The sequence below is a fragment of the Tachysurus vachellii genome, chromosome 18 (genome assembly GCF_030014155.1).
Source record: "Tachysurus vachellii isolate PV-2020 chromosome 18, HZAU_Pvac_v1, whole genome shotgun sequence".
Taxonomy (NCBI): Eukaryota; Metazoa; Chordata; class Actinopteri; order Siluriformes; family Bagridae; genus Tachysurus; species Tachysurus vachellii.
In genome coordinates, this window is record NC_083477.1 from 19,860,002 (window position 1) to 19,887,687 (window position 27,686).

Consider the following 27,686-nt stretch of genomic DNA (forward strand, 5'->3'; position numbering starts at 1 on the left):
TTTTTTCGATTAATAAAATAAATCTTTACAAAACATTTGTAAAAAAATAAAACATCTCATATCATGTTTTTTATATTTACTTTGACTGTAGCTTTGTGTGATATCTGAACTTGATTATTTTCCTTTCACATATTCAGAAGATTATTGATGGAAATTATAACAGATTATAAAATTAGTCTCAATTGAAACTAAGCTTCTGACTTGTTTTTTTCCATAATTATGTATTATTCTAGATTCTTCCTGAGCACTATCACTAAACAGTTTTCCTGTTCGAGGTTTAAAACCTAAAGTCAGTAAAATGTTTCTATATGTTGGAGTAAACAAACTCTCATACACTACTTGAGCACATTTAAACTCATTAATGTTATTATTTTGACTTAAGTACATTTTTTCTATACTTCTACACTTTCTCCACTTCAATTATTATCTATTCCTTTAGACTTTGTCCACTTTGGCCATAACATCTACTACATAACACACTGTTCCATAACGTACACATGTCAATATTAGTGACACATGTTACTGGTAGCTACTTAACCTTATCCAAGTTCTCTGTAGCTGTTTAATATACAGTACAGGACACCTGGACATCACAGCCATGTGTACAGTATGTCCCCAAAGTGTTCCACCAAAACTGAAGGTAAACTGTTGTCTCTAATATGTAGGATTATAAACAGGAAAATAACAATGACAGCAGAGCATCGGGATGAGGATAGACTGAATAAATTAAACACACTAGTTAAATGAAGAGGTCTCAAATCAAACACTTTTACAGGAAATCGTGTAACACCACCTGGTAAGATTAAATGGAAAATAAGTAAATTGAAATAACCTGACAAACTGATACTTTGGAAAATAAAACATAATTTTTTTTGTGATCTAAAGAATATAGAGCTTCTATTGAGTGCAATAGAGAAGACATTGACAATACAGGTGTGGGATAAGGTTCCTTGTAAGTGTGCAGTTTATTCTTGATTACATTATGTAGGTTATTAACTGTGTATGTAGATTATTGTGTATGTAGATTATAGTATTACAGCATTATAGTTACTGTATATGATAATGTTTAACTCATATTATGAAAGCTTAATTCTGATCATTTTCTATTACAGTGTGGTTTGTCAGTGCGTTAATCATTAATAAATAAAATTTGTTAGTACTGGTGAAGTAAATCACTGTAGCATTAAAGTTGATAACTTCTTACTTCTGAGGTGTGAATACTGTAATGTGAAATCCTCATTAGGTGTGAACACATTAATTGATTACCGTATTTTCTCAAAAAATTTTCTCAAAAATCGGCCGTGCGCCTAATAATCCGGTGCGCCTTATGTGTGCACTGAGTTCCAAAAATCTGTAAAAATGTTGTTGTGTGACTTTGGTAAGCGCTCAGCTTGATTGAATGTCCGACCATTTCCCGCTGACACAGGGACTTAATACATACACTACGTACACTGGCAGCGATAAACCAATCAGAGAACACGTACAGTATACGTGCACAGTACGTACGCTTACCTCCGCCATGCCTCCGGTAGGTATAATACCGGTATGTTGCAAAACATTTGTTTCTTCCTAACCATTATGCGCTCCACACTCCGGTCCGGTAGGTGGCAGTAAATGCACCTTAAGTTGGTTTGCCATCCAACTTAAGAAGACATTTGTTTGTCTAAGGACCCCCGAAATGACACCAGTGAAGAGGCATGCTTACGAGCTGCGAAAGAATTCAACATCAATGAATCTATGGTTCGGAAGTGGAGGAAGCAAGAAAATGAACTGTGCCAAGTTTAGAAAACACAGTAGATGAGGACTTTGATCGATTTGTGGGAGAAGATTGATTAAAAAATAATGTGTGTGTATTGTTAAATAGTAGAATAAAGTTCAACTAAACTCACTGTTTTGCTTCCGTTACCTTTTTTGTAGACCGTATATTTTAGCATGCGCCTCATAATACGGTGCGCCTTATGTATGGGTTAAGTACAGAAATAGACCCCGTAACTGAGACTGCGCCTTATAATCCGGTGCGCCTTATGGTGCGGAAAATACTGTAATGTTAACAATGACTGGTTTTATTTTATTTAATGTCATTGAATTCCGCTGGTATTTTATTATAGTAATGGGCTTGTACTTGGTTTATTCATCTCACTGCTGATCTTACCAATGTTGTGTATCCCACTATTCCTGATGTGATACCCAAAGTGGCTGTTGGAGAAATTAAATCCATGTTCTACCAGAATCAAGATATGACTTAACTATTAATGTTGACGGTACATATGCTTCAGGGACCAGTACAGAGAAAAAGCAGCTCACTGTGTTCATCAGTTTTGGTGGAACACTTTGGGGACATACTGTACACATGGCTGTGATGTCCAGGTGTCCTGTACGGTATATTAAACTACAGAGAAATTGGATAAAGTTAAGTAGCTACCAGTAACATGTGTCACTAATATTGACATGTTCACGTTATGGAACAGTGTGTTATGTAGTAGATGTTATGGCCAAAGTGGACAAAGTCTAAAGGAATAGATAATTATAGTGGAGAAAGTGTAGAAGTATAGAAAAAAATTACTTAAATCAAAATAATAATATGAATTAGTTTAAAAGTGCTCAAGTAGTGTATGAGTGTTTGTTTACTCCAACACATAGAAACATTTTACTGGGAAGACTGGGACTTGTGGTAGTGCTCAGGAAGAATCTAGAATAATACATAATTATGGAAAAAAAAAACAAGTCAGAAGCTTAGTTTCAATTAAGACTGTTTTTATTGATGGAAATTATAACAGATTATAATCTGAAAATGTCAAAAGATTTTGGTCTTTTTGGGTCACTTTGGGTGAGATTATAGAAACGGTGGGATACACCACATTGGTAAGCTAAGCAGATTTCTTCTTGATCATCATGAAGCCGAAGCGATCAATGTCAGCCTCAGAACATCCTTGGATTCCAGGGCATTTCCCAGATTCAACATCAACTACTACTTCTGATTTCAGCAGACCACTTGTCACGCATGCATGGAACTCCCGGGAGCTGCTTGTCATGAATTTGATGGCACCCAGATGTGTACCAGCTTGATTTGGCCAAAGTGAAAGGGAGGCGAATATCTCTTCATCAACAAATGTAAACACTTTCAGATTCCCCTTCAGGAACACCAAACTCTTTGGACCAGCCATCATTAAGCCACACCTTCACGGCTTTTATCTCCAAATCACCTTCCCAAACCTTGATCTTTTTCAAAAAGGATTGATTATTCATGCCATTAAAATTGAAAGGTTTTCCTCCCATTCCACCAACTTCAACAACACTGGTCATCCTGTTCTTAACCTTAAAAAGACAAACATTTCAAGATGGATGAAAATAGTTCTTCTGATAAATAGGCATGTTTAAGATGAATTATAGTTAAGATAATAAAATGCCTGAAGCATGAGCTACTGCTGATATTATTTGCTGATTCAGCTCATTAAGCTTCATTAAACAACTGTATTATTAGATGACTATGTATGCTAATGGCCAGATTAATGTTTTACAAAAGGATGCCATCCTCTGTGTTCTAATAACCTCTTCAATTACGTCACCCACTTCCTGTTAATACCATATAAAAAGCACATGGGCTAGCATGTCAGTGTGACCGGACTTTAGTCATGTGTAAGTTCTGAGTTGTGTTATTCTGGAAAGCTTCATAGTGTATGATGCTGTCTTGCCTTTATGTATTTGCCAAGTCTTTAAATGTTTTCTATCTGTCTTTGATACGTGGTGTTTAAAGTGTGTTTCCTCTCCTCATGTCAACTCTTACTGTATGGAACCTCACTCTGTGTCTGAGACCCCTATGTTACACCATCACTAACATTTAACTTTGGGATCAACAGACTTGTTTTTTTTTGTTTTTTTTTCATTAACACAGAAGTGGATGTTAACTGGCATAATTCAGAACTCTGAGACCTTAAGATTTTATTGACATCATCATGTACAGAGTTGAGTTATGGACGCCTTGTGAGAATTTAATACTGAAATTTCATAAATCAGTATTCAGTATAAAATATAAACTAATAAACAAGGTGTAATGTGATAAAGTGTCCCACAGAGCTTTATGTCTCTTATGCCACACCAATTTACTTTACCAGTACTAACACATTTTATTTATTAATGATTAATGCACTGACAAACCACACTGTAATAGAAAATGATCAGAATTAAGCTTTCATAATATGAGTTAAACATTATCATATACAGTAACTATAATGCTGTAATACTATAATCTACATACACAGTAATCTACATACACAGTTAATAACCTACATAATGTAATCAAGAATAAACTGCACACTTACAAGGAACTGATGAAGCAGGTAGCAAAAAATGCCTTCTTTAAAAGACGTCTTGTGAAGGATGCAAGTTTGTGGATGAGACAGAAGCTTCGTGCTCTCATATTTATACCAAATAAAGAGGGTGGTTCTGAGCCTTACACCACACTTCCAAGGAACAGGTGTGTGTGTTTATTTTGTCCACGCTGTTAATTGGAAATCAGATTTCAAAAAGCTTTTCACCACTCAGTGCACAATAATGTTTAATATATAATGAACATTCCTTTGTGTCACTCAACCTTGTGATGACATCTTAACACGGATTCATGGTTTCTGTAACAGATACAGTTACGTTTTTCTCCAACCTACAAAACTTTTATTCTGTTTATAATAGAGCATAAAAATCTACAATGACTGCATTATATAGAAGCTCTATAGGCTTTAGATCAGGGTTTTGGGAATGTTCTATCAAAAAGCATCTGGTCTGCATTGGATCATTATCCTGCTTTACAAAAATCACATTTCATCAATAAAACACAACCTGACCAACACCCATGTAGTAACAAAAAGATCCAGACATGTTCATTTTTGGTCTGCAAGAACAGTTGTAGCAACATTTAAATATGTAAAGACGTAGGAGTCTGATGGCAAACTCATCTATCAGGGTACTTTAAATTACACATATGAACATGGCTGGATCTTTTTGTTACTACATTGGTGTTGGTCAGGTTGTGTTTTATTGATGAAATGTGATTTGTTAAAGCGGGATAATGATCCAATGCGCAGACCAGATGCTTTTTGATAGAACATTCCCAAAACCCTGATCTAAAGCCTATAGAGCTTCTATCTAATGCAGTAGAGAAGACATTGTAGATTTTTTGATGCTTTATTATAAACAGAATGAAAGTTTTGTAGGTTGGAGAAAAATTCCACTGTATCTGTTACGGAAACTATGATTCCGTGAAAATATGTTATCAAAAGTTTCTGTGACAGAGATTAATCCTTGAGTGTTCGGACAGTTTAAGGGTATTAACCCCTAGGGGAAAAAAGCTTCTCTAATTTTAATTCCTACTAACAGCGTGAGCGCGCGCACACACACACACACACACCTGTTACATAAAGGTGTGGGATAAGGTTCATTGTAAGTGTGCAGTTTATTCTTGATTACATTATGTAGATTATTAACTGTATGTAGATAAGATAAGATAAGATATACCTTTATTCGTCCCACAATGGGGAATTTTCTCAAATTACTGTGTATGTAGATTATAGTATTACAGCATTATAGTTACTGTATATGATAATGTTTAACTCATATTATGAAAGCTTAATTCTGATCATTTTCTACAACAGTGTGGTTTGTAGGTGCATTAATCATTAATAAATAAAATTTGTTAGTACTGGTAAAGTAAGTCACTGTAGCATTAAAGTTAACTTCTTACTTCTGAGGTGTGAATACCGTAATGTGAAATCCTCATTAGGTGTGAACACATTAATTGAACAATGTTATCAATTTTATTTTTTTCATGTCAGTGAATTCCACTTGCATTTTATTTTAGAAATGAGCTTGCACATTATTTACTCTTGTTTTTTTTTTTCAAGATTTATTTCATCTTACTTTTTCATAAAGCATTACCATATGTAATTAATGAGTGACTGGTTTTTGAAAGGAATGGTTGGAGTGGAAGATCTGGAGTGTCCTGTAAATAGCCATGACTCTGAATGAGTGATTCTTTTGGTTGATTATTTTCCCCAATCTTTGTGCACATCCCTGTGCTTTGAAAACAGGGTAATAAAACTGAACAGGAAAATAAACATGACGGCACAGCATGAGGATAGACTGAATAAGTTAAACACACACAAGTTAAATGAAGAGGTCTCAAATCAAACACTTACAGGAAATCATGTAACACCACCTGGTAAGATTAAATGGAACATAAGTAAATTAAAATAACCTGACGAATTGATACTTTTATATCTAAGTTTTTTGTGATCTAAAGCCTATAGATCTTTTATTGAGTGCAATAGAGAAGACAGATTTTTGATGTTCTATAATACACAGACAAATTTTTGTTGGTTGGAGAAACAATCCACCGTAAATGTTACAGAAACAATGATTCTATGCCAAGGTGTCATCAAAAGTGTCTGTGACACAGATTAATTCTTGAGTGTTTGGACAGTTTAAGGGTATTAACCCCTATTAAAAAAGCTTCTCTTATCGGAATTCCTACTAACAGCGTGAGCACACACACTCACACACACACACACACACACACACACACACCTGTTACACAGATTCTTGATTACATTTTGTAGGTTATTAACTGTGTATGTAGATTAGTGTGTATGTAGATTATAGTATTACAGCATTAAAGTTACTGTATATGATAATGTTTAACTCATATTATGAAAGTTGATACTTTTTTGAGTAATAAATAAAACATTTAAATTCATGGTTTTTAATATTTAGTTTGACTGTAGCGTTGTGTAACAATTTGATTATTTTCCTTTTACATCTTAAGAAGATTATAATCTGTTATAATTTACATCAATAAAATGAGTCTTAAGTAAAACTAAGCTTCTGACTTGTTTTTTCCATAATTATGTATTATTCTAGATTCTTCCTGAGCACTACGACTAAACAGTACTTAGCTACTGCTTGCTCATAGTAACATCATTGGTGCAACTAGCCTTTCACTTTTGACAGCTTTCTTTCCACTAGTTCTGGAGGGAGAGCGAGGTAAAGGAGAAGACGTGTGTGAATTCATTTTAAGCACTTTTTAGAAACATTACATTTTAATTAATATGTGTAGTATTAAGTATGTAAACAGTAAGTACAATCACAAAAAACACACAGTACACACACCCTCAGCTCAACAACACAATTTGTCACTTTTTTCACTTGTTTCACATGATGACCTCCTCATGACAGTAACCGTAACCAACAGTATAAACACATGGAGAAATACCATTTTTACTTTTTTAATTCTTCACTGTGTTTTATAAAGAACTGTTTGTGAAAAGGTGGATGATATTTTAAATTGACAGAAATAAAAGTGTTTTAGAATCAATAGTGGTGTGAACTTTATTACAAATCAAATTTCCAAACCCACTTTAATTGAAACTCTGAAAGCCTTTTAGATATTTTAATTTTTGTATTATATTTAATGTTTCAATATTTCAATGCTTAGCAATAATACACTGGAAAAGCAATTTGAAAAAAACAAATAAGATAAAATGACTGACAAAAATAAAATAAAGCAATAAATAAATCATAAGATCATAAAAAAAGTCTTTAAAAATCATCTCAAACTTTAGATAAAACATTAAATATAATACAAAATTAAAATATCTACAAGACTTTCACAGTTTCAATTAAAGTGGGTTTGGGAATTTGATTTGTAATAAACTTGATTTGCTTTGTACTTTGAAAGAAGTGAAGGATGTTGAGACAGACAGCCGTGTAAACAATCTGTTTATTGAATGACCTTTTTTAAAGAAACCAGACGCAAGATTTGGATCAAAGTCGCTCCACTCGACTCTCGGTCTGGTCCAGCTGCATAAAACACGTTGGACCAGGATGAGAGCTCAGAGTTTACTTTTGTGTGCTGATGATTTGACTGCATCCAGGTTTTCTTTTGAGTGCACAGAGATTGGGGGGAAAAAAGAATCAACCATTCAGAGTCAGGGCTCTTTACAGGACACTCGAGATCTTCCACTCCATCCTCCAACACATCATGGAGATCTTCATGGAACTGGCTTTGTACACAGGAGCATTGAGATGCAGGAACAGGTATAAGCCTCTTAGTTACAGTGAAATTAAATCCTACATATTATAGACAACAGTTTTGCTGGAACACTTTGAGGACATACTGTACACATGGCTGTGATGTCCAGGTGTCCTGTACTGTATATTAAACAGCTACAGAGAACTTGGAGAAGGTTTAGTCCAACATATAGCAACATTTTCCTGGGAAGACTGGGACTGGAAGAAGACCTTTTCAGAAGAATTATTTAGAAAATGGAAGCTTGCTGAAAAAGATCCAGGTTTGGGAAGGTGAGTGGCAGAAAAAAGTTGTGAAGATTGTGGCTTACAGATGTGGCCGGTCCGAGGAGATTGGTGTTCTTGCTTGGAGGTTAAAAGAGTTTATATTTGAAGATGGAGAGCATTTCACCTCCCTTTCACTTTGGCCAAATCAAGATGGTATACATCTGGGTGCAATCAAATTCAAACCAGATGCTTTTTGCTAGAATATTTCAATAGCCCCTATCTAAAGTTGTAGATTGTTTAATGCTCTATTATAAACAGATTGAAAGTTTTGTCAGTTGGAAAAAAGTGTCATCCTAACAGTTACAGAAACTATGATTCCCTTCCAAGGTGTTATCAAAAGTTTCTGAGACAAAGAAATGTGGATTAAATAATAAATCACTTCATTGTGGTTTCTTAGATGTTACGACATTTTAAGGTAATTAACCTGTGCTGTATCAAAGGTCTCTGCGACACAAAAAATTGTTCACTAAATATTAAACCACTTTATTGTGCCTTCTGATAGTTTAAGGAAATTACGGGAATGAAAGTCTTGTGAAATCTGATTTCCAACTAACAGCGTAGACACAATCACAAACACATACATACACACACACACTTGTTACTTGGAAGTGTGGTGTAAGGTCCAGGACCACCCTCTTTATTTGGTATAAATACGAGAGCACGAAGCTTCTGTCTCATCCACAAACTTGCATCCTTCACAAGACGTCTTTTAAAGAAGGCATTTTGCTCCCTGCTTCATCAGTTCCTTGTAAGTGTGCAGTTTATTCTTGATTACATTATGTAGGTTATTAACTGTGTATGTAGATTACTGTGTATGTAGATTATAGTATTTCAGCATTATAGTTACTGTATATGATAATGTTTAACTCATATTATTAAAGCTTAATTCTGATCATTTTCTACTACAGTGTGGTTTGTCAGTGCATTAATCATTAATAAATAAAATTTGTTAGTACTGGTAAAGTAAATTGGTGTGGCATAAGAAACCTAAAGCTCTGTAGGAATCCACTTTATCACATTACACCTTGTTTATTAGTTACTTCTGATGTCTGAATACTGATTTTTGAAATTTATTAAAATAAATAAAATAAAATAAAATTCAGAGTTCTGAATTATGCCAGTTAACACCCTCTTCTTTGGTTATTAACAACCATGTCTGTTGATCAGATGATCAGATCACATGTTTCAGCTTTTTCCAGAGATGTTCAGTAGGATTTAGTAGAAATAAAATAAAAATAATAAATAAAAAAAAAAGGTCTAATGACACAAATGGTTGATAAAAGATTTAACTGAAACAGTAAATAAAATCAGCAGTAGCTGATGATTAATCTTAACTTAATCTTAATCTTAGGTTAAGATTAATCCTTGATTAATCTTAACCAAAATATTTTTAATTTCTTCAGGTTAATTCCTGAGACATCTTTGTTTTTTTTAGGCTCAAGAAGAACAGCATGTCATACCTGTCACCTGTTGTTGATGTTGGCGGTCAGGAAGGAGAACCCTTCGATTTTAATGGCACTGGAAATGGAAGCATGCTGAAAAAGATCTGGGTTTGGGAAGGTGATTGCCAGATAAAAGCCATGAAGGTGTGGCTTACTGATGGCCGGTTTGAGCAGTTTGGTGATCCTGCTGGGAATCTGAAAGAGTTTAACTTTGAAGATGGAGAGCATTTCACATCCCTTTCACTTTGGCCAAATCAAGAGGGTTCACGTCTGGGTGCAATCAAATTCAAGACAAGTCACTCCCGAGAGTTCGGGGCAACCATGATACATTGGAGTCTGCAATCAGAAGTTCCAGTTGATGTTGCCTCTGGGATCTGCATGGGGATCAAAGGACATTCAGGTTTGGACATTGATCGCTTAGGCTTCATGTTCATGAACACCGTCAAGTCTGCTGAGCTTATTAATGTTGTGTATCCCACCATTCATGATGTGATACCCAAAGTGGCTGTTGGAGAAATCAAATCCATGTCCTACCAGAACAAGACTTCTGTAACTCAAGAATACAAAATTGAGACCTCCAAAAAAATCATCCAAAAATCCTCCTGGTCTGTTAAGGGAAAAGTGGACTTTACAATCAGCCTGGAAGTAAATGCAGGAATTCCATTTCTTGCAGAGTCGAAATCAAGATATGAATTAAAAATTGGAGTTGAAAGTACATATGCTTCAGAGACGAGTACAGAGAAAATGGAGCTCTTCTCATTTCCTGTTAAAGTTCCTGCAGGTAAAACCGTGGATGTGCGCATTTCACTTGGCCAGGCTACAGTTGACCTCCCATTCACTGGCATCATGAAGATTACCTGCTATAATGACAGTGTGCTGGAGTATAAAACCAGTGGAACCTACAAGGGTGTCGCTTACACTGATGGAGAAGTGGTTGTGAATGAATCAAACAAAATGCTTGGTGCAGCCTAACAAGCTTTGAATCCAATTCTATAAATATTTTAACTACAAAATGTGTACTCATTATCTAATATGAGTACACATTTTGTAGTTAAAATATTTATTTTATATTTTTATATTTTGTATTATGTTTATTATTAATGTATTATGAAGATTGAGAGCATTTCACCTCCCTTTCACTTTGGCCACATCAAGATGGACAATGTCTCTATGGAATCAAATTCAAGACAAATCAGCTGATTCAGCTGAACAATATGAATCAATTAGCATTGAGAAACCAATCTTTTTTTTTTATTTACATAGAGTAATGCATTGCATACATTGACCAATTTAATTCAGTACATTCATCACTTGGAAACATAATGCTAACATATATATATATATATATAGGAATTATATATTGTCATGGTCGGTACATGTGTGTGTAAATGTGCCAAGTTTCTCCTAATTCATCTATTATCATCTAATAATAAAAATGAATAAATAAAACTTCATTTAATAAAACAATTGGCTGATAATGATAAATATCAGCAGTCGTTCATTCTTCTGGTATTTTGTTATCATAACCAAAAATCTTCTTAAACGTGTCCCTTTAGCAGAAGTATTGATTTCCATTTTAACTTTTTAATTCCTATCATTTTTTATTGTAATTTTAAATGTTTGATTGTCTTTTAAAGGTTAAGAGCAAGAGCATGTCGTACCTGGCAGAAACCGATGAAGTTGGAGGGAATAAAGGAACAGCGTTTAGTTTTGAAGGCAGTAAATCTGGAAACATCTTGAGAAAGGTCTATGTTTGGGTCAGTGACAGGAAGGTGAAATGCATTAAGGTGTGGCTTACTGATGGAAAGCCAAAACAATATAGGCTTTATGTTCATCAACACCATCAAGTCTGCATCTGATGTGTGTTTGTGGTGCGGTGGTGGTGTGGTGGGGGGTGTTACACTACTTCAGCATATTTAAAAGTATTAATGTAAAGTATAAAATATATTATTTTTTAAAACTTTGTGTAAATGTGTAACACAGTGTTCCACACCATACTTATGTCAATATCAGTGACAAATATTACTGCAGAAAACTTCATTTCTCCGAGTTCTATGTGTTTGTTTCTACAATGTGTGTACTCGTATTTGTAGTCAGCGGTGACGTCTACAATATTGCATGTTAACGTGTATCCTGTATGGGGTGGGACAGGAGATTTTTTTTTTTTTAAATCTGTAAACCAATGAAAACAGTAATTTGATTTATTCTGCTAGTCTAATCCAGTAGTTGGAAACCCACATTTCTGATTAATAAAACATTCTTTACAAAACATTTCATTTTTTTTGCTGTAAGATTTGTATTTAATTCCTTTTACTTATCAGGAAGATTATAATCTGTTAGGAAACAAAAAACAAAACAGAAAACAAAACAAAAGCCTTCTCCAAATACATTAACTGCAGCAGGAAAGTGACAAGTATTTTTTTTTTTTTTTAAAGTGGGGAAAAGGGCAGTAGCCAGATATTATTTACAAAAAAGTAAAGAAAATAAAAAAGTGTGTAATTATAATATAATTATATATTTAATTAATATAAAAGTGGCTTCCATGGAGTCCACACTGTAATAGAAAATGATCAGAATCTAGCTTTCATAATATGAGTTAAACATTATCATATACAGTAACTATAATGCTGTAATACTATAATCTACATACACAGTTAATAACCTACATAATGTCATCAAGAATAAACTGCACACTTACAGTACAAGGAACTGATGAAGCAGGTAGCAAAAACCTTCTTTAAATGACATCTTATAAAGGATGCAAGTTTGTGGATGAGACAGAAGCTTCATGCTCTCCTATTTATACCAGATAAAAAGGGTGGTCCTGAGCCTTACACCACACTTCCAAGAAACAAGTGTGTGTGTGTGTGTGTGTCCATGCTGTTAGATGGAATTCAGATTTCACAAGCTGTTCACCCCTCAGTGATTAATTGGTTCCTTAAACTGTCAGAAAGCACAATAATGTGGTTTATTATTTAGTGAACATTCCTTTGTGTCACTCAACCTTGTGATGACTTAACACAGAATCATGGTTTCTGTGACGGATACCATGGAATTTTTCTCAAAACCACAAAACATTTAGTCTCTTTATAATAAGTATCAGAAATCTACAATGTGTTTTCTGTTGCATCCAATGGAAGCTCTATAGGCTTTAGATCAGGGCTCTGGAAATGTTCTATCAAAACGCATTTTAAGTTGCCTTCAAACCATCAAAAGGTTAATATAAACAAAAATGGTTCTATATGCAGGGCCCTGATGCTACATAAAGACACCAACCTACATGAGACAACACAGAACTAATTAATCTATCGACATAAAAGAGACAGTGCAAACAGACAATATAATAAAAAACTAGATTTGTAAAGTTTGTCGCGACTTTGACGGTGCAAGTATTTGCAAAGGCTGGTGCTTTTTGGAGGCGAGTGGACATAAGGGTCAGTGTTACTTTTGGAGGCAAGTGGACAGAAAGATTGTGAAAAGCACTATTCGGAGGGGACTAGTTTTACAAACGACGTTAGAGTTAGAATTTTTTTCAGCCGACGTCTGTCATTTCATGTATGGATTCGGACGGGACTAACATCTCTGTGTTTATTACGGAGGTAGGAGTGTCTGTGTTAACTAAGAAACCTGGATTCCCGGCAGTTGAATGTTGAATTGGCCGGTAGTATTCTATTCACCTTAGTCTAAAATCACAATCTCTTAGTGTCATATTAATCATCCCAATAAATGAAACAAGAATACAAATGTGAAGTAGTAAAACTAACAACTAATATTTATTTTCTTATCCTAGAGTTTTGTTATTTTAGTTGTAATGTAGTTATCATTTAAACAAAATGAATGAAACCATTAAACAAAAGTAGAGGATGAAAGATTTGAAACTAGAAACCAAAATAAAGTGCATATCAAATGGTGTTACAACCCGGTATTGAAACTTTGAATTATGTTTATCACATCATATCACATGCGATTGCATCTCTCTCTTTAGTACACTGAAACACTTCAAGACATATAAAGCAATACAAAAAGATATAACCAGAACCCAATATGAAAAGTATTTCACAGTTTATAAGAACCAACAACTCAGTCACACACACTAGTGTTTCGTTGGGGCCCAGTTGGTGCACAATTGCAGTGTGAAGGTTAATGACCAATCCTCTTAAGGACAAACTTGGAAAATAGATCTACTTACATCCATCCGAGGAAAACAAGATGAAACGTGAACAGCGTCAACTCACGATTACCAGTGATCAATTCTTCCTGTGTGATGAGTCAGGCTGATCCAAGCACAGAGCAAACATGCGCTCTCACACAGCAGCAGCAACACAACACATCTAGCGGCAAACGAGGAAGTCCTAGGTCCAACTCGATCCCTTCTGCAGTCACTGTCCACGCACACGTTGTTCCAGTGATAACCACTAGGCCTTTATTACACGCGGTGGCAGAGATATCGTATAAACAGTCAGCAAAAATGAAAATAACGTTGAACATTGAGAAGAATCCAATAAACTAAAACGGATACAGTTTTGTTACACTTTGGGCCGTAATACTTCAACGAATATTCTCAGTCTCCAAAGATGCTAACTTTGCCGTTTCCTTAGCACACGCAGCCTGCAGGTCTCTTCTCACCATGTGCGTTGCTCCTCCCCTTTCTTTTCCACCTGTAACTCGTCATTACATGACCTTTTACCATTCCCTCAACAGTCATTGGCCAACAATAATATTCACATTTAACCCATTAATTGACTATATAAAACAAACCCATATCTGAAAAATAAAACAATGCTGCATGTAATATTATAGTTTGAAATAGAAATAAAATAAATAAATTGGCATTATAAAACATTGAAAACAAAGCACATTTTTAAAGGTCCCTACAGATATGTCACATGCCCATGTTGTAAAAAGTTTTTTTGATTTTGCATATTTTGGGGGCGGGGCTGTGGCACAACAGAAAGGCCAGTCGGTACACCAGTTTGTTCAGAGTATCACCCTAAAGGAGCTTGCCAAGTTTTGTGTAGATAGTTCGAAAGCTTGCTAAGTTATAAACCTCCAAAGTTTATAATGGGAGTCTATGGGAAAAAAGCAACAAACTTCAGACCAGGATCTACAACATATCCGAATTTGGTGCATGTGGCTCGAAAGCTCTAGGCCGCATTAAATTTTATAAATTTTTGTCTAAGCTTAAATAGGAAAACAGAATGTTGGCTTCCACAAAGCGACATAATTACAATACAGATATATAAAGACAGCACAATATAAATGCTGTAGCAACATTTAACAATTTAAAGACGTGAACATGGCTGGATCTTTTTGTTACTACATCGGTGTTGTTCAGGTTGTGTTTTATTGATGAAATGTGATTTTTTTTAAGCAGGATAATGATCCAGGGGGGCACGGTGGCTTAGTGGTTAGCACGTTCGCCTCACACCTCCAGGGTCGGGGTTCGATTCCCGCCTCCACCTTGTGTGTGTGGAGTTTGCATGTTCTCCCCGTGCCTCGGGGGTTTCCTCCGGGTACTCCGGTTTCCTCCCCCGGTCCAAAGACATGCATGGTAGGTTGATTGGCATCTCTGGAAAATTGTCCGTAGTGTGTGAGTGCGTGAGTGAATGAGAGTGTGTGTGTGCCCTGCGATGGGTTGGCACTCCATCCAGGGTGTATCCTGCCTTGATGCCCGATGACGCCTGAGATAGGCACAGGCTCCCCGTGACCTGAGGTAGTTCGGATAAGCAGTAGAAGATGAATGAATGAATGAATAATGATCCAATGCAGACCAGATGCTTTTTGATAGAACATTCCCAAAACCCTGATCTAAAGCCTATAGAGCTTCAATCTAATGCAATAGAGAAGACATTGTAGATTTTTGATGTTTTATCATAAACAGACTGAATATCTTTTGGTTTGGAGAAAAATTCCACCGTAACAGAAACCATGATTCCGTGTTAAGATGTCATCAATAGGTTCAGTGACACAAATGAATGTTCACAAAATAATAAACCACTTCATTATGCCTTCTCAGAGTCTAAGGAAATTAATCTCTGACAAAGACCTTTGTATGTCAATTATTCAGTCACCTCCAAAAAACAAGGTTTACTTTTACACAGTTCCTTAAACCATTCTTTCCTGTTACACTGTTAATACCAACACTTTTCTTCCTTGTGTCTTCACACAAAGGAATGTGAACTAAATAGTAAATCGCTTTATTGTGCATTTTCAAGCTTTAAGAAAATAACCTCTGGGGGAAAAAACTTGTGTAATTTATCTTCCACCTACCAGCTTAGGCACACTGATAACTGTGCTTGTATGTATACTTTTGTACAGTGCCCTCCACAATTATTGGCACCCCTGTTTAAGATGTGGTCGTGGACTTCTAAAAATTCTCCTTTTTTTAAACAACATAGAACCCAAATTTCACAAGACTGGAGAACACATAGAGGGGGATCTTTGACCATTCTTCTTTGCACAATCTTTCTAGATCATCCAGTGTCCTGGGTCCTCTCTTATGCACTCTCCTATTTAGCTTGCCCCAAAGGTTTTTGATTGGGTTGAGGTCTGGGGACTGAGATGGCCATGGGAGGACCTTGAGCTTGTGACTGCTGAACCATTTTTGTGTAGATTTTTTATCCTGATGAAAGACCCAATGACGACCCATCTTCAGCTTTCTGACAGAGGCCATCAGGTTTTTATTTAAAATGTCCTGGTAGTTCAAAGCGTTCATAATGCCATGCACCCTAACAAGGTTCACAGGGCCTTTGGAAGAGAAACAGGCCCACAGCATCACAGATCCTCCACCATACATCACGGTGGGTGTGAGGTGTTTTTTGACATACTCATCTTTTGTTTTAGGCCAGAGTGTTTGTTGCCAAAAATCTCAATCTTAGTCTGATCCAATGCAGACCAGACGCTTTTTGATAGAACATTCCCAAACCCCTGATCTAAAGCCTATAGAGCTTCTATCTAATGCAATAGAGAAGACATTGTAGATTTTTGATGCTTTATTATAAACAGAATGAAAGTTTTGTAGGTTGGAGAAAAATTCCACTGTATCTGTTACGGAAACCATGAAGGTTGAGTGACACAAAGGAATGTTCAATAAATAATAAACCACATTATGGTGCTTTCTGACACTTTAAGGAAATTAATCACTGAGTGATGACAAGCTTGTGAAATCAGATTTCCAACTAACAGCGTGGACACACAAACACACACACACTTGATACTTGGAAGTGTGGTGTAAGGTCCAGGACCACCCTTTTTATCTGGTATAAATACGAGAGCACGAAGCTTCTGTCTCATCCACAAACTTGCATCCTTCACAAGACGTCTTTTAAAGAAGGCATTTTTTGCTACCTGCTTCGTCCTTGTAAGTGTGCAGTTTATTCTTGATTACATTACGTAGGTTATTAACTGTGTATGAAGATTACTGTGTATGTAGATTATAGTATTACCACATTATAGTTACTGTATATCGTCGCTGTCAGGCGGAATCCTCGTATCTCCAAAACCGTTATTTTTTAGGAAATTAAAAAAACACCGTACCTTATCTGCAGTGCACAGGGTTTAGTCCGCGTTGCAGTGGATTGTCTTGCGCTAAATTCCTGTCCTCAGACGAGCACCAGAACTAACGGGGGTCAAGATTTTTTTTTCTTTGAGCCCAGTGTTTTGAAGACATTTACCTCAGAAGACGTGTTGATTCGTTGCGACTCTTATTAAGGAGAAATATGCCGCGAAGCTCTCCCGCGGAGTGAGGAAGAGGTGGACAGTTGAAGTGTCCAATGGAGTTAAGAGATTTGCGCTGAAGCTATTTTCAAGACTTTAGATTGGTTAATAACTTAAAAATAACAGACCCACGTGGGGACTGACCAATAGCATCGATATGTGAAAAAATATGAAATTGACAAAATTTGGACATACGAGGTTTCCACCCGACAGCGACGATATGATAATGTTTAACTCATATTATGAAAGCTTAATTCTGATCATTTTCTATTACAGTGTGGTTTGTCAGTGCGTTAATCATTAATAAATAAAATGTGTTAGTACTGGTAAAGTAAATTGGTGTGGCATAAGAGACATAAAGCTCTGTGGGACTCCACTTTATCACATTACACCTTGTTTATTAGTTACTCCTGATGTCTGAATACTGATTTTTTACATTTAATAAAATAAATATAATAAAATAAAATTCAGAGTTCTGAATTATGCCAGTTAACACCCTCTTCTTTGGTTATTAACAGCCATGTCTGTTGATCAGATGATCAGATCACATGTTTCAGCTTTTTCCAAAGATGTTCAATAGGATTTACTAGGATGTAGTAACAAAGAGAGAAATGTTCTGCCCAGTGCCAGAAAGCTTGGTCTCGGTCACAGGGCAGCACATTTCACTCCAGAAGCTATTTATTACTACATCCAATGCAGACGCTTTTTGGTAGAACATTCCAAGAGCCCTTATCTAAAGTCTGTAGAGCTTTCATGGGAAGCAATGGAGAAGAAATCCTAACAGTCACAGAAACTTTGATTCTCTTCCAAGGTGATATCAAAAGTTTGTGAGTCACAGAAATGTGTCTTAGATGTTTTAAGGTAATTAACCTGTGCTCTATATTCTTGATAACATTATGTAGGTTAATAACTGTGTATGTAGATTAGAGTATTATAGCTTTATAATTTCTTTAACTGATATGAAAGCTCGATTCTGAACATTTTCTGTCGTGTGAAATCCTCATTGGGTGTGAACACGTTAACATGACCGACTTTTTTCATGTAAGTGAAATCCGCTTGTGTTTTACTATAGCAATGGGGTTAAACATGGTTTATTCATGTTAGTTAACTTCAGTTAAAGGAAACTTTTTTGGAAAGAATAACCTTGTATAAATAATGAATGATTTTTTTTTTTTTTTATCAGACTCTATGCACTGGTTATTAGCAAGCATAAAGTGAACTAATAAAATAAATTTAAAAAAAAGATAAACAACATCTAATAATACAAATGGTTGATAAAGATTTATGAGCTGAATCAGTAAATAAAATCAGCAGTAGCTGATGCTTGCCTTGATTTAATCTTAACCAAAATATTTTTCATTTTATCAGGTTAATTCCTGAGACATCTTTGTTTCTTTTTTAGGCTCAAGAAGAACAGCATGTCATACCTGGCACCTGTTGTTGAAGTTGGCGGTCAGGGAGGAGAACCCTTCGATTTTAATGGCACTAAAGATGGAAGCAGGTCCAGGTTTGGGAAGGTGACTACAAGATAAAAGCCATGAAATTGTGACTTACTGATGACCGGTCCGAGCAGTTTGGTGTTCCTGCTGGGATTCTGAAAGAGTTTACATTTGAAGATGGAGAGCATTTCACCTCCCTTTCACTTTGGGCAAATAAAGATGTTACATGTCTAGGTGCAATCAAATTCAAGACAAGTCACTCCCGGGAGTTCTATGCAAGCTTGACAAAAGGTCCTGTAAATATTCAAGTTCCAGTTGATGTTGCTTCTGGGATCTGCATGGGAATCAAAGGACGTTCAGGGTCTGATATTGATTGCTTTGGCTTCATATTCATCAACCCCGTCCAGTCTGTTGAGCTTAACAATGTTGTGTATCCCACCATTTCTGATGTGATCCCCAAAGTGGCTGTTGAAGAAATCAAATCCATGTTGTACCAGAACAACACTTCTGTAACTCAAGAATATCCAATTGAGGCCTCCACAAAAGTCACCCAAAAATCCTCCTGGTCTGTTAGGGGCAAACTGGAAATCACATTCAGGCTGGAAGTAAATGCAGGAATTCCACAGCTTGTGGAGGGGAAATCAGGCTATCAATTAAATAATGCAGTTGAGGGTACATATCCTTCAAAGTACAAGGCAGAGAAAATGGAGTTCTTCTTATTTCCTGTTAAAGTTCCTGCATTTTTAACTGTGGATGTGGACATCACACTTTCCCGGGCTACAGTTGATCTCCCATTCACTGGCATCATCAAGATTACCTGCTATAATGGTGGTGTGCTGGAGTTTAAAACCAGTGGAACCTACAAGAGTGTCACTTACTCTGATGGAAAAGTGGCTGTGAATCAATTATGCATACAAGGTGCAGCCTAAAAATCTTTGAATTCAATTCTATAAATATGTAACCACAAAATGTGTACTCATATTTGATAATGTTTAATAACCAATGTTACAGACGTATGGAACGTCTTTAGTGCATTATGTATCACTGTACTCAGCATCTCAGTAAAGTTCTTGCTGACTGGAGCTGTGTGTGTTGAACACTGGAGTCCAGCTGTGACTTATATGATCTTGCATCTTCATGTTTATCCTGCATTTGGTGGAATGGGTGATTTTTTTTAGTTGATTTGTTTCATTGTGCTGGTCTTCAAATGGTGCAAAACCACATTTTTTGATTACTACAATAAATCTTTACAAAACATTTTGAGTAATAAATAAAACATCTCATTTCATGATTTTTTAGATTTAGTTTGACTGTAGCTTTGTGTAATAACTGCACTTGATTCTTTTACATTTACAGAAGATTATAATGTTATGATTCCCATCAATAAAATCAGTTTCAATTGAAACTAAGTTTCTGACTTGTTTTTTTCCATAATTATGTATTATTCTAGATTCTTCCTGAGCACTACCATTAAACAGTTTTTCTGTTTGAGTTTTAAAACCTTAAAAAGGTCTGCTTCAAGTCCCAGTCTTCCCAGTAAAATGTTACTACTGTACATTGCTGGAGTAAACAAACACTCATACACTATTTCAAGTTACAGACACTCATGAAAAACTGATGCTGATTATCTGGGAAACGTCTCTAACAGCAGTCAAAATGTCATTGTTTGTGTCAAACAAGTTGTGAATTTGATGTAACATTAAAACAGGAGATCATGACTTACTCTGTGCTCAAAGTGATGCTCGCAGCTCCAGTGGTTTTCTCTGTGGGTGAACGAGGATGATGATGAACCAGCCCAGGATATGCTTTTTTTATATTGGTTGTTGCGTTACAATAGTGCTATTTTCTGATTGGCTATTGTGTAGACTCATTTTTTGATTGGCTGATAAGTGGCAGGCTTGACTATGTCTTGGATGGTGTATAAGTCTTAATTCAATACTTAATTCAAGTCTTAGTTTGAATACTGATATGAGAAATTTGCATATGGTATATTCATGTTAGTTAATGTAAATTAAGGAAAACTTATTGTAAAGCATTGCCATGTATAAATAATGAATGACTGGTTTTACACATGCCTTTTTAACAGACTCCCTAACAACAGAGCTTTAATTTATTTTCACTTTCCAGCTTTTTATTAAGCACACATGCTCATGCACACTGAAGTAATTTATACTGACGTACGTGTCCCTTAGTGACACTTGTTTTCGGATTGTGTAGGAAACCCTTCCACAATCTCACTAAGGAATGTGTCCTAGTTTGCGCGGGTTAGTTTTGCAAACACAAGATCAACTATCAGAGTTGGTCTTACCTTGAAAGCAGGTGTCCTTCAATGTCCCTCGGTCTTCTAACAAAGGATCCTCTACAAGTTCTTCTACCTAATCTATTGTTTGAATCTTTAGATAAAGGAGTCAGAATTAGACCTTCTTGTCTTTTCAGGGTCCTCACAATGGGAGGCCTTGTTTTTATTAAAAGTAATGTAATACAGATAAATGTGTGTAATATATGTAAAGTAAAATACTCTCCAAGTGTAAGCTTGCGTTTGTTCTCTGATGCACACACTATTAGCAATAACTGAGTATAACACACTAAGCTTGCATCTAGTTAAATGCACACTAATAACTGGTTCTAAAACCCTTTTTATACCATTCATTAGTATGTTTCTTTAATGTCAGTATGTTTCTCAGCAACATTATTTTTCCCAACACCATCCTGTCAGGCTTCTCAAACGTATTTGCCATTGCTTTCTGTGTGTGTGCTAAAGCTCTGGTTACATATTATGAAACCTTGTGATTTCAGATCAAGATTTCAATGTCACTCACTGTCTTGACATTTAAACCTGCTGCTGGACATTATATTATTTCTTGAGTATACAAAAGATTACATAAGTTCATATAAATGGTAAAGAAAACTTATCATTCTATAAAGTGGAAAAGAAAACTTATAGCAATTCTGTCAGGTCTCAGCCAAGATTACCTGCTGTAATGACACCGTGCTGGGGGGAAGTCGTGGCCTAATGGTTAGAGAGTTTAACTCCTAACCGTAAGGTTTGGGGTTCGAGTCTCGGGCCGACCACGACTGAGGTGCCCTTGAGCAAGGCAAGCCCCCCCCTAGCAGAATTGATTTATTCTGCTAGTCTAATCCAGTAGTTGGAAACCCACATTTTTGATTAATAAAACATTCTTTACAAAACATTTCATTTTTTTGCTGTAAGATTTGTATTTAATTCCTTTTACTTATCCAGAAGATTATAATCTGTTAGGATTTCAATCACTAAATGGTTGTGAATGAATCAAACAAAATGCTTGGTGCAGCCTAACAAGCTTTGAATTCAATTCTATAATGATTTTATATTCATATATTTTAACTACAAAATGTGTCCTCATATTTGATAGTTTAATAATCAATGTTACAGACATATGGAACGTATTTAGTGCATTATGTATCACTGTACTCAGTATCTCAGTAAAGGTCTTGCTGACTGCTTGCTGATTTATTTCCTCACTCACTTAAAGCAAAAACAGAAATTAGGAAGGCAGCAAAAGTGAGTCCTTCCTGTAGGGGGCGTTTGGGCAGAGGTCCAGGCTCCAAAACCCGGTAGCAAGAGGAGGACGGCAGGAGAATAATAATTTTCTCCGGGATTTTGTGCAAGATGAGAAGAGAAGAACAGCAGTATGCGACCACATCGCTCACAATTGAATGACAAAGTTCTACCAAATTAAATTTTTTGCAAGCGCAATGTAATGTAAATGGTTGGTCACTGTTCATGTGGAAATGTCAGCTTTTTTGCAATAGCACTTGTAATTGGTCTTCAGTGTTAGGCTTTGAGTGAAAAGCGTATGGATCTTTTATGGGGATGCACATATATATAAAAAACATAAATATAAATATAAAAATAAAAAACTTCAGAGTTGCAAGTACAGCCATATTCTTGACTCGCATGCACACGCACACACATTCAATTTAAAGGGACAGTTCACCCAAAAATAAAAAAAATCTTTCATAATGTCAGGACTCTGCTCGGACTTTGGCCATGTGCTTTTTGTTTATGTTCTGTGTTCACATGTCTGCCCCGCCCTTGTCTTTTCCTCCCCGCCTCTGCACACCTGTCCCTCATGTCTGATTAATTATTTGTACTATTTAGTTGAGCCTCGTTGCCTTGTGCAGCGCGGAATCCTCTGTTGTCTTTGTCTGGTTCTGTCTTTGTCCTGTTTCGTGGTTCTTTTTTAGTTAATAAATCCTGTTTTTGTTAAGCTGTCCTGCATTTGGGTCCGTTTGTACCCCCGCATATGTGACAGATAATTTTCTCACCCTCACGATGTTACAAACCTGTATAAATTTCTTTGTTTAGATGAACACAGAGGAAGATATTTTAAGGAATGTTTGTAACCAAACCATTCATGAGCCCCATTCACTTCCATAGTCTTCTTTTTTTCCCCACTATGGAAGTGAATGGGGCTCATGAATGGTTTGGTTACAAACAGTCCTCAAAATATCTACATGGGTGTTCATCAAAACAAAGAAATTTATACAGGTTTGTAACATCATGAGGGTGAGAAAAAGATAACAGAATTTTCATTTTTAGGTAAACTATCCCTTTAATTAATAAATTACACTCACTCCAATCATATCTCTCTCTCTCTCTCTCTCTCTCTCTCTCTCTCTCTCTCTTCTGCCATGTTTGAGGCATATTGAAACTTTTCATGCTTTTATGTTGGCCTTATTTCAGTTACATTTACATCTTATTTGTAGTTTTGATTTTTAGTCATTTTTAGATTTTTATTGTATTTACAACTCACCTGTATGTGGACACCTTTTAAAAAGAAATTCATATAATAATTTTTTGGTGCAAATAAAACTTTCATAGTCCATAAATACTGTAGATTTAACTTTGATTTATCAAGCATCTGTATGACTTGCCAGTGATTTGCTTTACTCAAGCTACTGTACGACTTGACTTGCTTGACATAAAGCAGTGACTTGACTTGACTTGACTCAAACAAAAAATGACTCGGACTTGCTTGAGACTTGAAGGTTAAGACTTGAGACTTACTTGTGACTTGCACATGTGTGACTTACTCCCACCTCTGTTTATTGAACAGTTAAAATGTGCCAAGTTTCTGTGTTACGGCCGTACTATTTTAAGATAAGATAAGATAGACCTTTATTCGTCCCACAATGGGGAAATTTCTCTGTTACAGCAGCAAAAAATATACATATAAAAAGAATAAAGAATAAAGACATAATATTCATTCATTCATCTTCTACCATTTATCCAAACTACCTCGGGTCACGGGAAGCATCATTTCAGGCGTCATTGGGCATCAAGGCAGGATACACCCTGGACGGAGTGCCAACCCATCGCAGGGCACACACACACTCATTCAGACACTAGGGACAATTTTTCCAGAGATGCCAATCAACCTACCATGCATGTCTTTGGACCGGGGGAGGAAACCGGAGTACCCGGAGGAAACCCCCGAGGCACGGGGAGAACATGCAAACTCCACACACACAAGGTGGAGGCAGGAATCGAACCCCGACCCTGGAGGTGTGAGGCGAACGTGCTAACCACTAAGCCACCGTGCCCCCCAAAGACATAATATAATATACATAATATACAAAAAAAACAAAAATGTATAAAAATAGTAGTGGTTACACTGAAGACATATTGCACATATTGCACATTTTTCAAAAATTCTGTTATTGCACATATTTACATATCTTTCACACAGTTTGTATAAATTTTACACAATGTATTTTGCTTTCTACTCTCTACAACTCAGATGTTTAGATAAAGCTGGATCACTTGAAGCTTTCAAATCATCAGAGTAACCTGAGAAAACAGAAAACAAAACAGAAGCCTTCTCCAAATACATTAACTGCAGCAGGAAAGTGAAAAGCATTTTTTTTTAAGTGGGGAAAAGAGCAGTAGCCAGATATTATTTACAAAAAAGGAAAGAAAATAAAAGTGTGTAATTTAAACACTGACACAGACAAGAAAAAGGAAGTACGTCATTGGAATCAGGCCACATATTGATTATTTTGTGTGTATTCACTGTCCTGCTGCAGTTAGTCTTTAACGTAAACGCTTTTGCTTTCGGTATTAAGACTGTAACTGACATCGAACGCAGTTTATTTTATTTAAATGGGTTTCTTTATTGTTATGATGTTTTTTGTTTGAATACTTTTCCTATAGAAACTGATTGAAAGGCAAGAGACTTTTATTATGAAAATTGTGACAGAGTGGTGCAGGAAGAAGGTGCTGCCAGGCACATGCTGAAACAGGGAAAGTTTTGTTTTTCAAGCAACAACTTTGATAGAAAGAGACATCAGGTACAAGATAAAGTTCTCCTGTTGTAATAAGCGGCCAATGAAGTAAGTTCTGTTAATGATACATGTGATTTATTTGTATTTCTGTTTGTATTTCTGTTCAATAATAATAATGTCCTTTGTATTTTGCATTTGTCTTATTTTCTTTTATTTTCTATTTGTCCTAAAACTAAAAGTATTATTTTTACTTTCATAAATAAACAATAAAAATTACGTTAAAATGCAGGACATGTCATCAATGGGAAAGAAAATTATTTATTAGTTTGATCCAAGAGCGATTCTTTTTTACTTTGCTTTTACGCGCATGCGTTTTAGTCTTTCAAAAGTGCATCATCAGCTGTCTGCTTTATTTGAACGGAGAAGCACAGGGACGCGCAGCGTGCACGCGCAGTCAGAGCTGGAGGCGTTTATCTATAACGTTAATCGGCGGAAAACTGCAAAGACGGCAACCAAAAGCAGTGAAATGTCACTATTCTTATTACCAGAGTTGTAGCACAAACGAAATATTAATGCAAACAATCCATTCAATACTAAATAAAAATAACATTTATTGATTTGGTCTTTGTGTTGTGAATATTTTTTTTATTAATGACTGCATTCACTGGACACACTGTTCGTAGAGAATGCACATGAACTGATTTGATTCAAGACTGGCATCATTACATCATGAGTAAATTTTAGTGTCCACTTTTGCCATTTTTAAACCATACCACAACTTACTATGTAGTCACACAATATATATAACTTCTTGTTTTAAATTCTCACTGAGGGCTAAGCCCCCCTAAAGATGAAATCCTAGAACCACCCCAGCAGTAGCTGATGCTTGCCTTGATTTAATCTTAACCAAAATAATGTTTCATTTTTTCAGGTTAATTCCTGAGACATCTTTGTTTTTTTTAGGCTCAAGAAGAACAGCGTGTCATACCTGGCAGATGTTGTTGAAGTTGGCGGTCAGGGAGGAGATCCCTTCGATTTTAATGGCACTGAAAATGGAAGCATGCTGAAAACGATCCAGGTTTGGGAAGGTGAGTGGCAGATAAAAGCCATGAAGGTGTGGCTTACTGATGACCGGTCCGAGCAGTTTGGTGTTCCTGCTGGGAATCTGAAAGAGTTTAACTTTGAAGATGGAGAGCATTTCACCTCCCTTTCACTTTGGCCAAGTGAAAATGGTTCACGTCTGGGTGCAATCAAATTCAAGACAAGTCACTCCCGAGAGTTCTATGCAAGCTTGACAATTTGGACTCTGAAACCAGAAGTTCCAGTTGATGTTGCTTCTGGGATCTGCATGGGGATCAAAGGACATTCAGGTTTGGATATTGATCACTTAGGCTTCATATTCATCAACACTGTCAAGTCTGCTCAGCTTACCAATGTTGTGTATCCCACCATTCATGATGTGATACCCAAAGTGGCTGTTGGAGAAATTAAACCCATGTTCTACAAGAACAACACTTCTGAAACTCAAGAATTTACAATTGAGACCTCCAAGAAAATCACCCAAATATCCTCCTGGTCTGTTAAGGGCAATACGGAATCCACATTCAGCCTGGAAGTAAATGCAGGAATTCCACTGGTTGTGAGGGAGGAATCAAGATATGAATTAAATATTGGAGTTGAAGGTAAATATGCTTTAGACACCAGTGAAGAGAAAACAGAGCTCTCCACATGTCCTGTTAAAGTTCCTCCAATTAAAACCGTGGATGTGCACATCGCACTTGGCCAGGCTACAGTTGACCTCCCATTCACTGGCATCATGAAGATTACCTGCTATAATGACAGCGTGCTGGAGTTTAAAACCAGTGGAACCTACAAGGGTGTCGCTTACTCTGATGGAAACGTGGTTGTGAATGGATCAAACAAAATGCTTGGTGCAGCCTAATAAGCTTTTAATTCAATTCTATAAATATTTTAACTACAAAATGTGTTCTCATGTTTAATAATCAATGTTACAGATGTATGGAACGTATTTAGTGCATTATGTATCACTGTACTCAGTATCTCAGTAAAGTTCTTGCTGACTGGAGCTGTGTGTGTGGAACACTAGAGTCCAGCTGTGACTTATATGATCTTGCATCTTCATGTTTATCCTGCATTTTGTGGAATGGATGATTTTTTAGTTGATTTTTTTCCTAATCTGTAAACCAAAAAAAACTGAATTATTCTTCTGGTCTTCCAATGGTGCAAAGCCATATTTTTTTATTAATAAATAAATCTTTACAAAACATTTGGAGTAATAAATAAAACATCTCATTTCATGTTTTTTATATTTACTTTGACTGTAGCTTTGTGTGATATCTGGACTTGATTATTTTCCTTTCACATATTCAGAAGATTATAATCTGTTATAATTTCCATCAATAAAATCAGTTTTAATTGAAACTAAGCTTCTGACTTGTTTTTTCCATAATTATGTATT

The 27,686-nt window shown here is 36.0% G+C and overlaps 5 protein-coding genes and 1 pseudogene across 11 annotated transcripts in view; 3 read left to right on the forward strand and 3 right to left on the reverse strand.

The window, feature by feature from the left end:
• LOC132861394 (aerolysin-like protein) overlaps positions 1-4,455 on the reverse strand; it is an 8,785-nt gene extending 4,330 nt beyond the window's left edge. The window contains exon 1 of the mRNA XM_060892902.1: positions 4,320-4,455. The gene's annotated coding sequence lies outside the window, so the exon portion shown is untranslated. The remainder of the gene's footprint in view (positions 1-4,319) is intronic.
• Positions 1-27,686, reverse strand: part of LOC132861393 (aerolysin-like protein) — a 108,022-nt gene that overhangs the window by 58,433 nt on the left and 21,903 nt on the right. The window lies entirely within an intron of this gene.
• Positions 1-27,686, forward strand: part of LOC132861387 (aerolysin-like protein) — a 168,120-nt gene that overhangs the window by 16,321 nt on the left and 124,113 nt on the right. The gene's annotated exons all lie outside the window — the stretch shown is intronic.
• LOC132861395 (aerolysin-like protein) lies at positions 2,738-3,318 on the reverse strand (annotated as a pseudogene).
• On the forward strand, positions 8,917-12,049 carry LOC132861386 (aerolysin-like protein). 3 transcript variants are annotated; one of them, XM_060892889.1, is made up of 3 exons: positions 8,917-9,091; positions 9,779-10,566; positions 11,423-12,049. In XM_060892889.1, exons 2-3 carry the CDS (start codon positions 9,795-9,797, stop codon positions 11,425-11,427), a joined length of 777 nt encoding a protein of 258 aa, XP_060748872.1. In that variant the 5' UTR covers positions 8,917-9,091; positions 9,779-9,794; the 3' UTR covers positions 11,428-12,049. The 3 variants fall into 3 exon arrangements, with proteins under 3 accessions (XP_060748872.1, XP_060748871.1, XP_060748870.1); XM_060892888.1 differs by having other exon boundaries at positions 9,747-12,049; XM_060892887.1 differs by having other exon boundaries at positions 9,779-12,049.
• Positions 25,161-27,571, forward strand: LOC132861673 (aerolysin-like protein). Of its 2 annotated transcripts, none has more exons than XM_060893213.1 (2): positions 25,161-25,315; positions 26,171-27,569. In XM_060893213.1, the coding sequence occupies exons 1-2, from the start codon at positions 25,311-25,313 to the stop codon at positions 27,147-27,149; spliced, it is 984 nt and encodes a 327-aa protein (XP_060749196.1). In that variant the 5' UTR covers positions 25,161-25,310; the 3' UTR covers positions 27,150-27,569. The 2 variants fall into 2 exon arrangements, with proteins under 2 accessions (XP_060749196.1, XP_060749197.1); XM_060893214.1 differs by having other exon boundaries at positions 25,176-25,315; positions 26,139-27,571.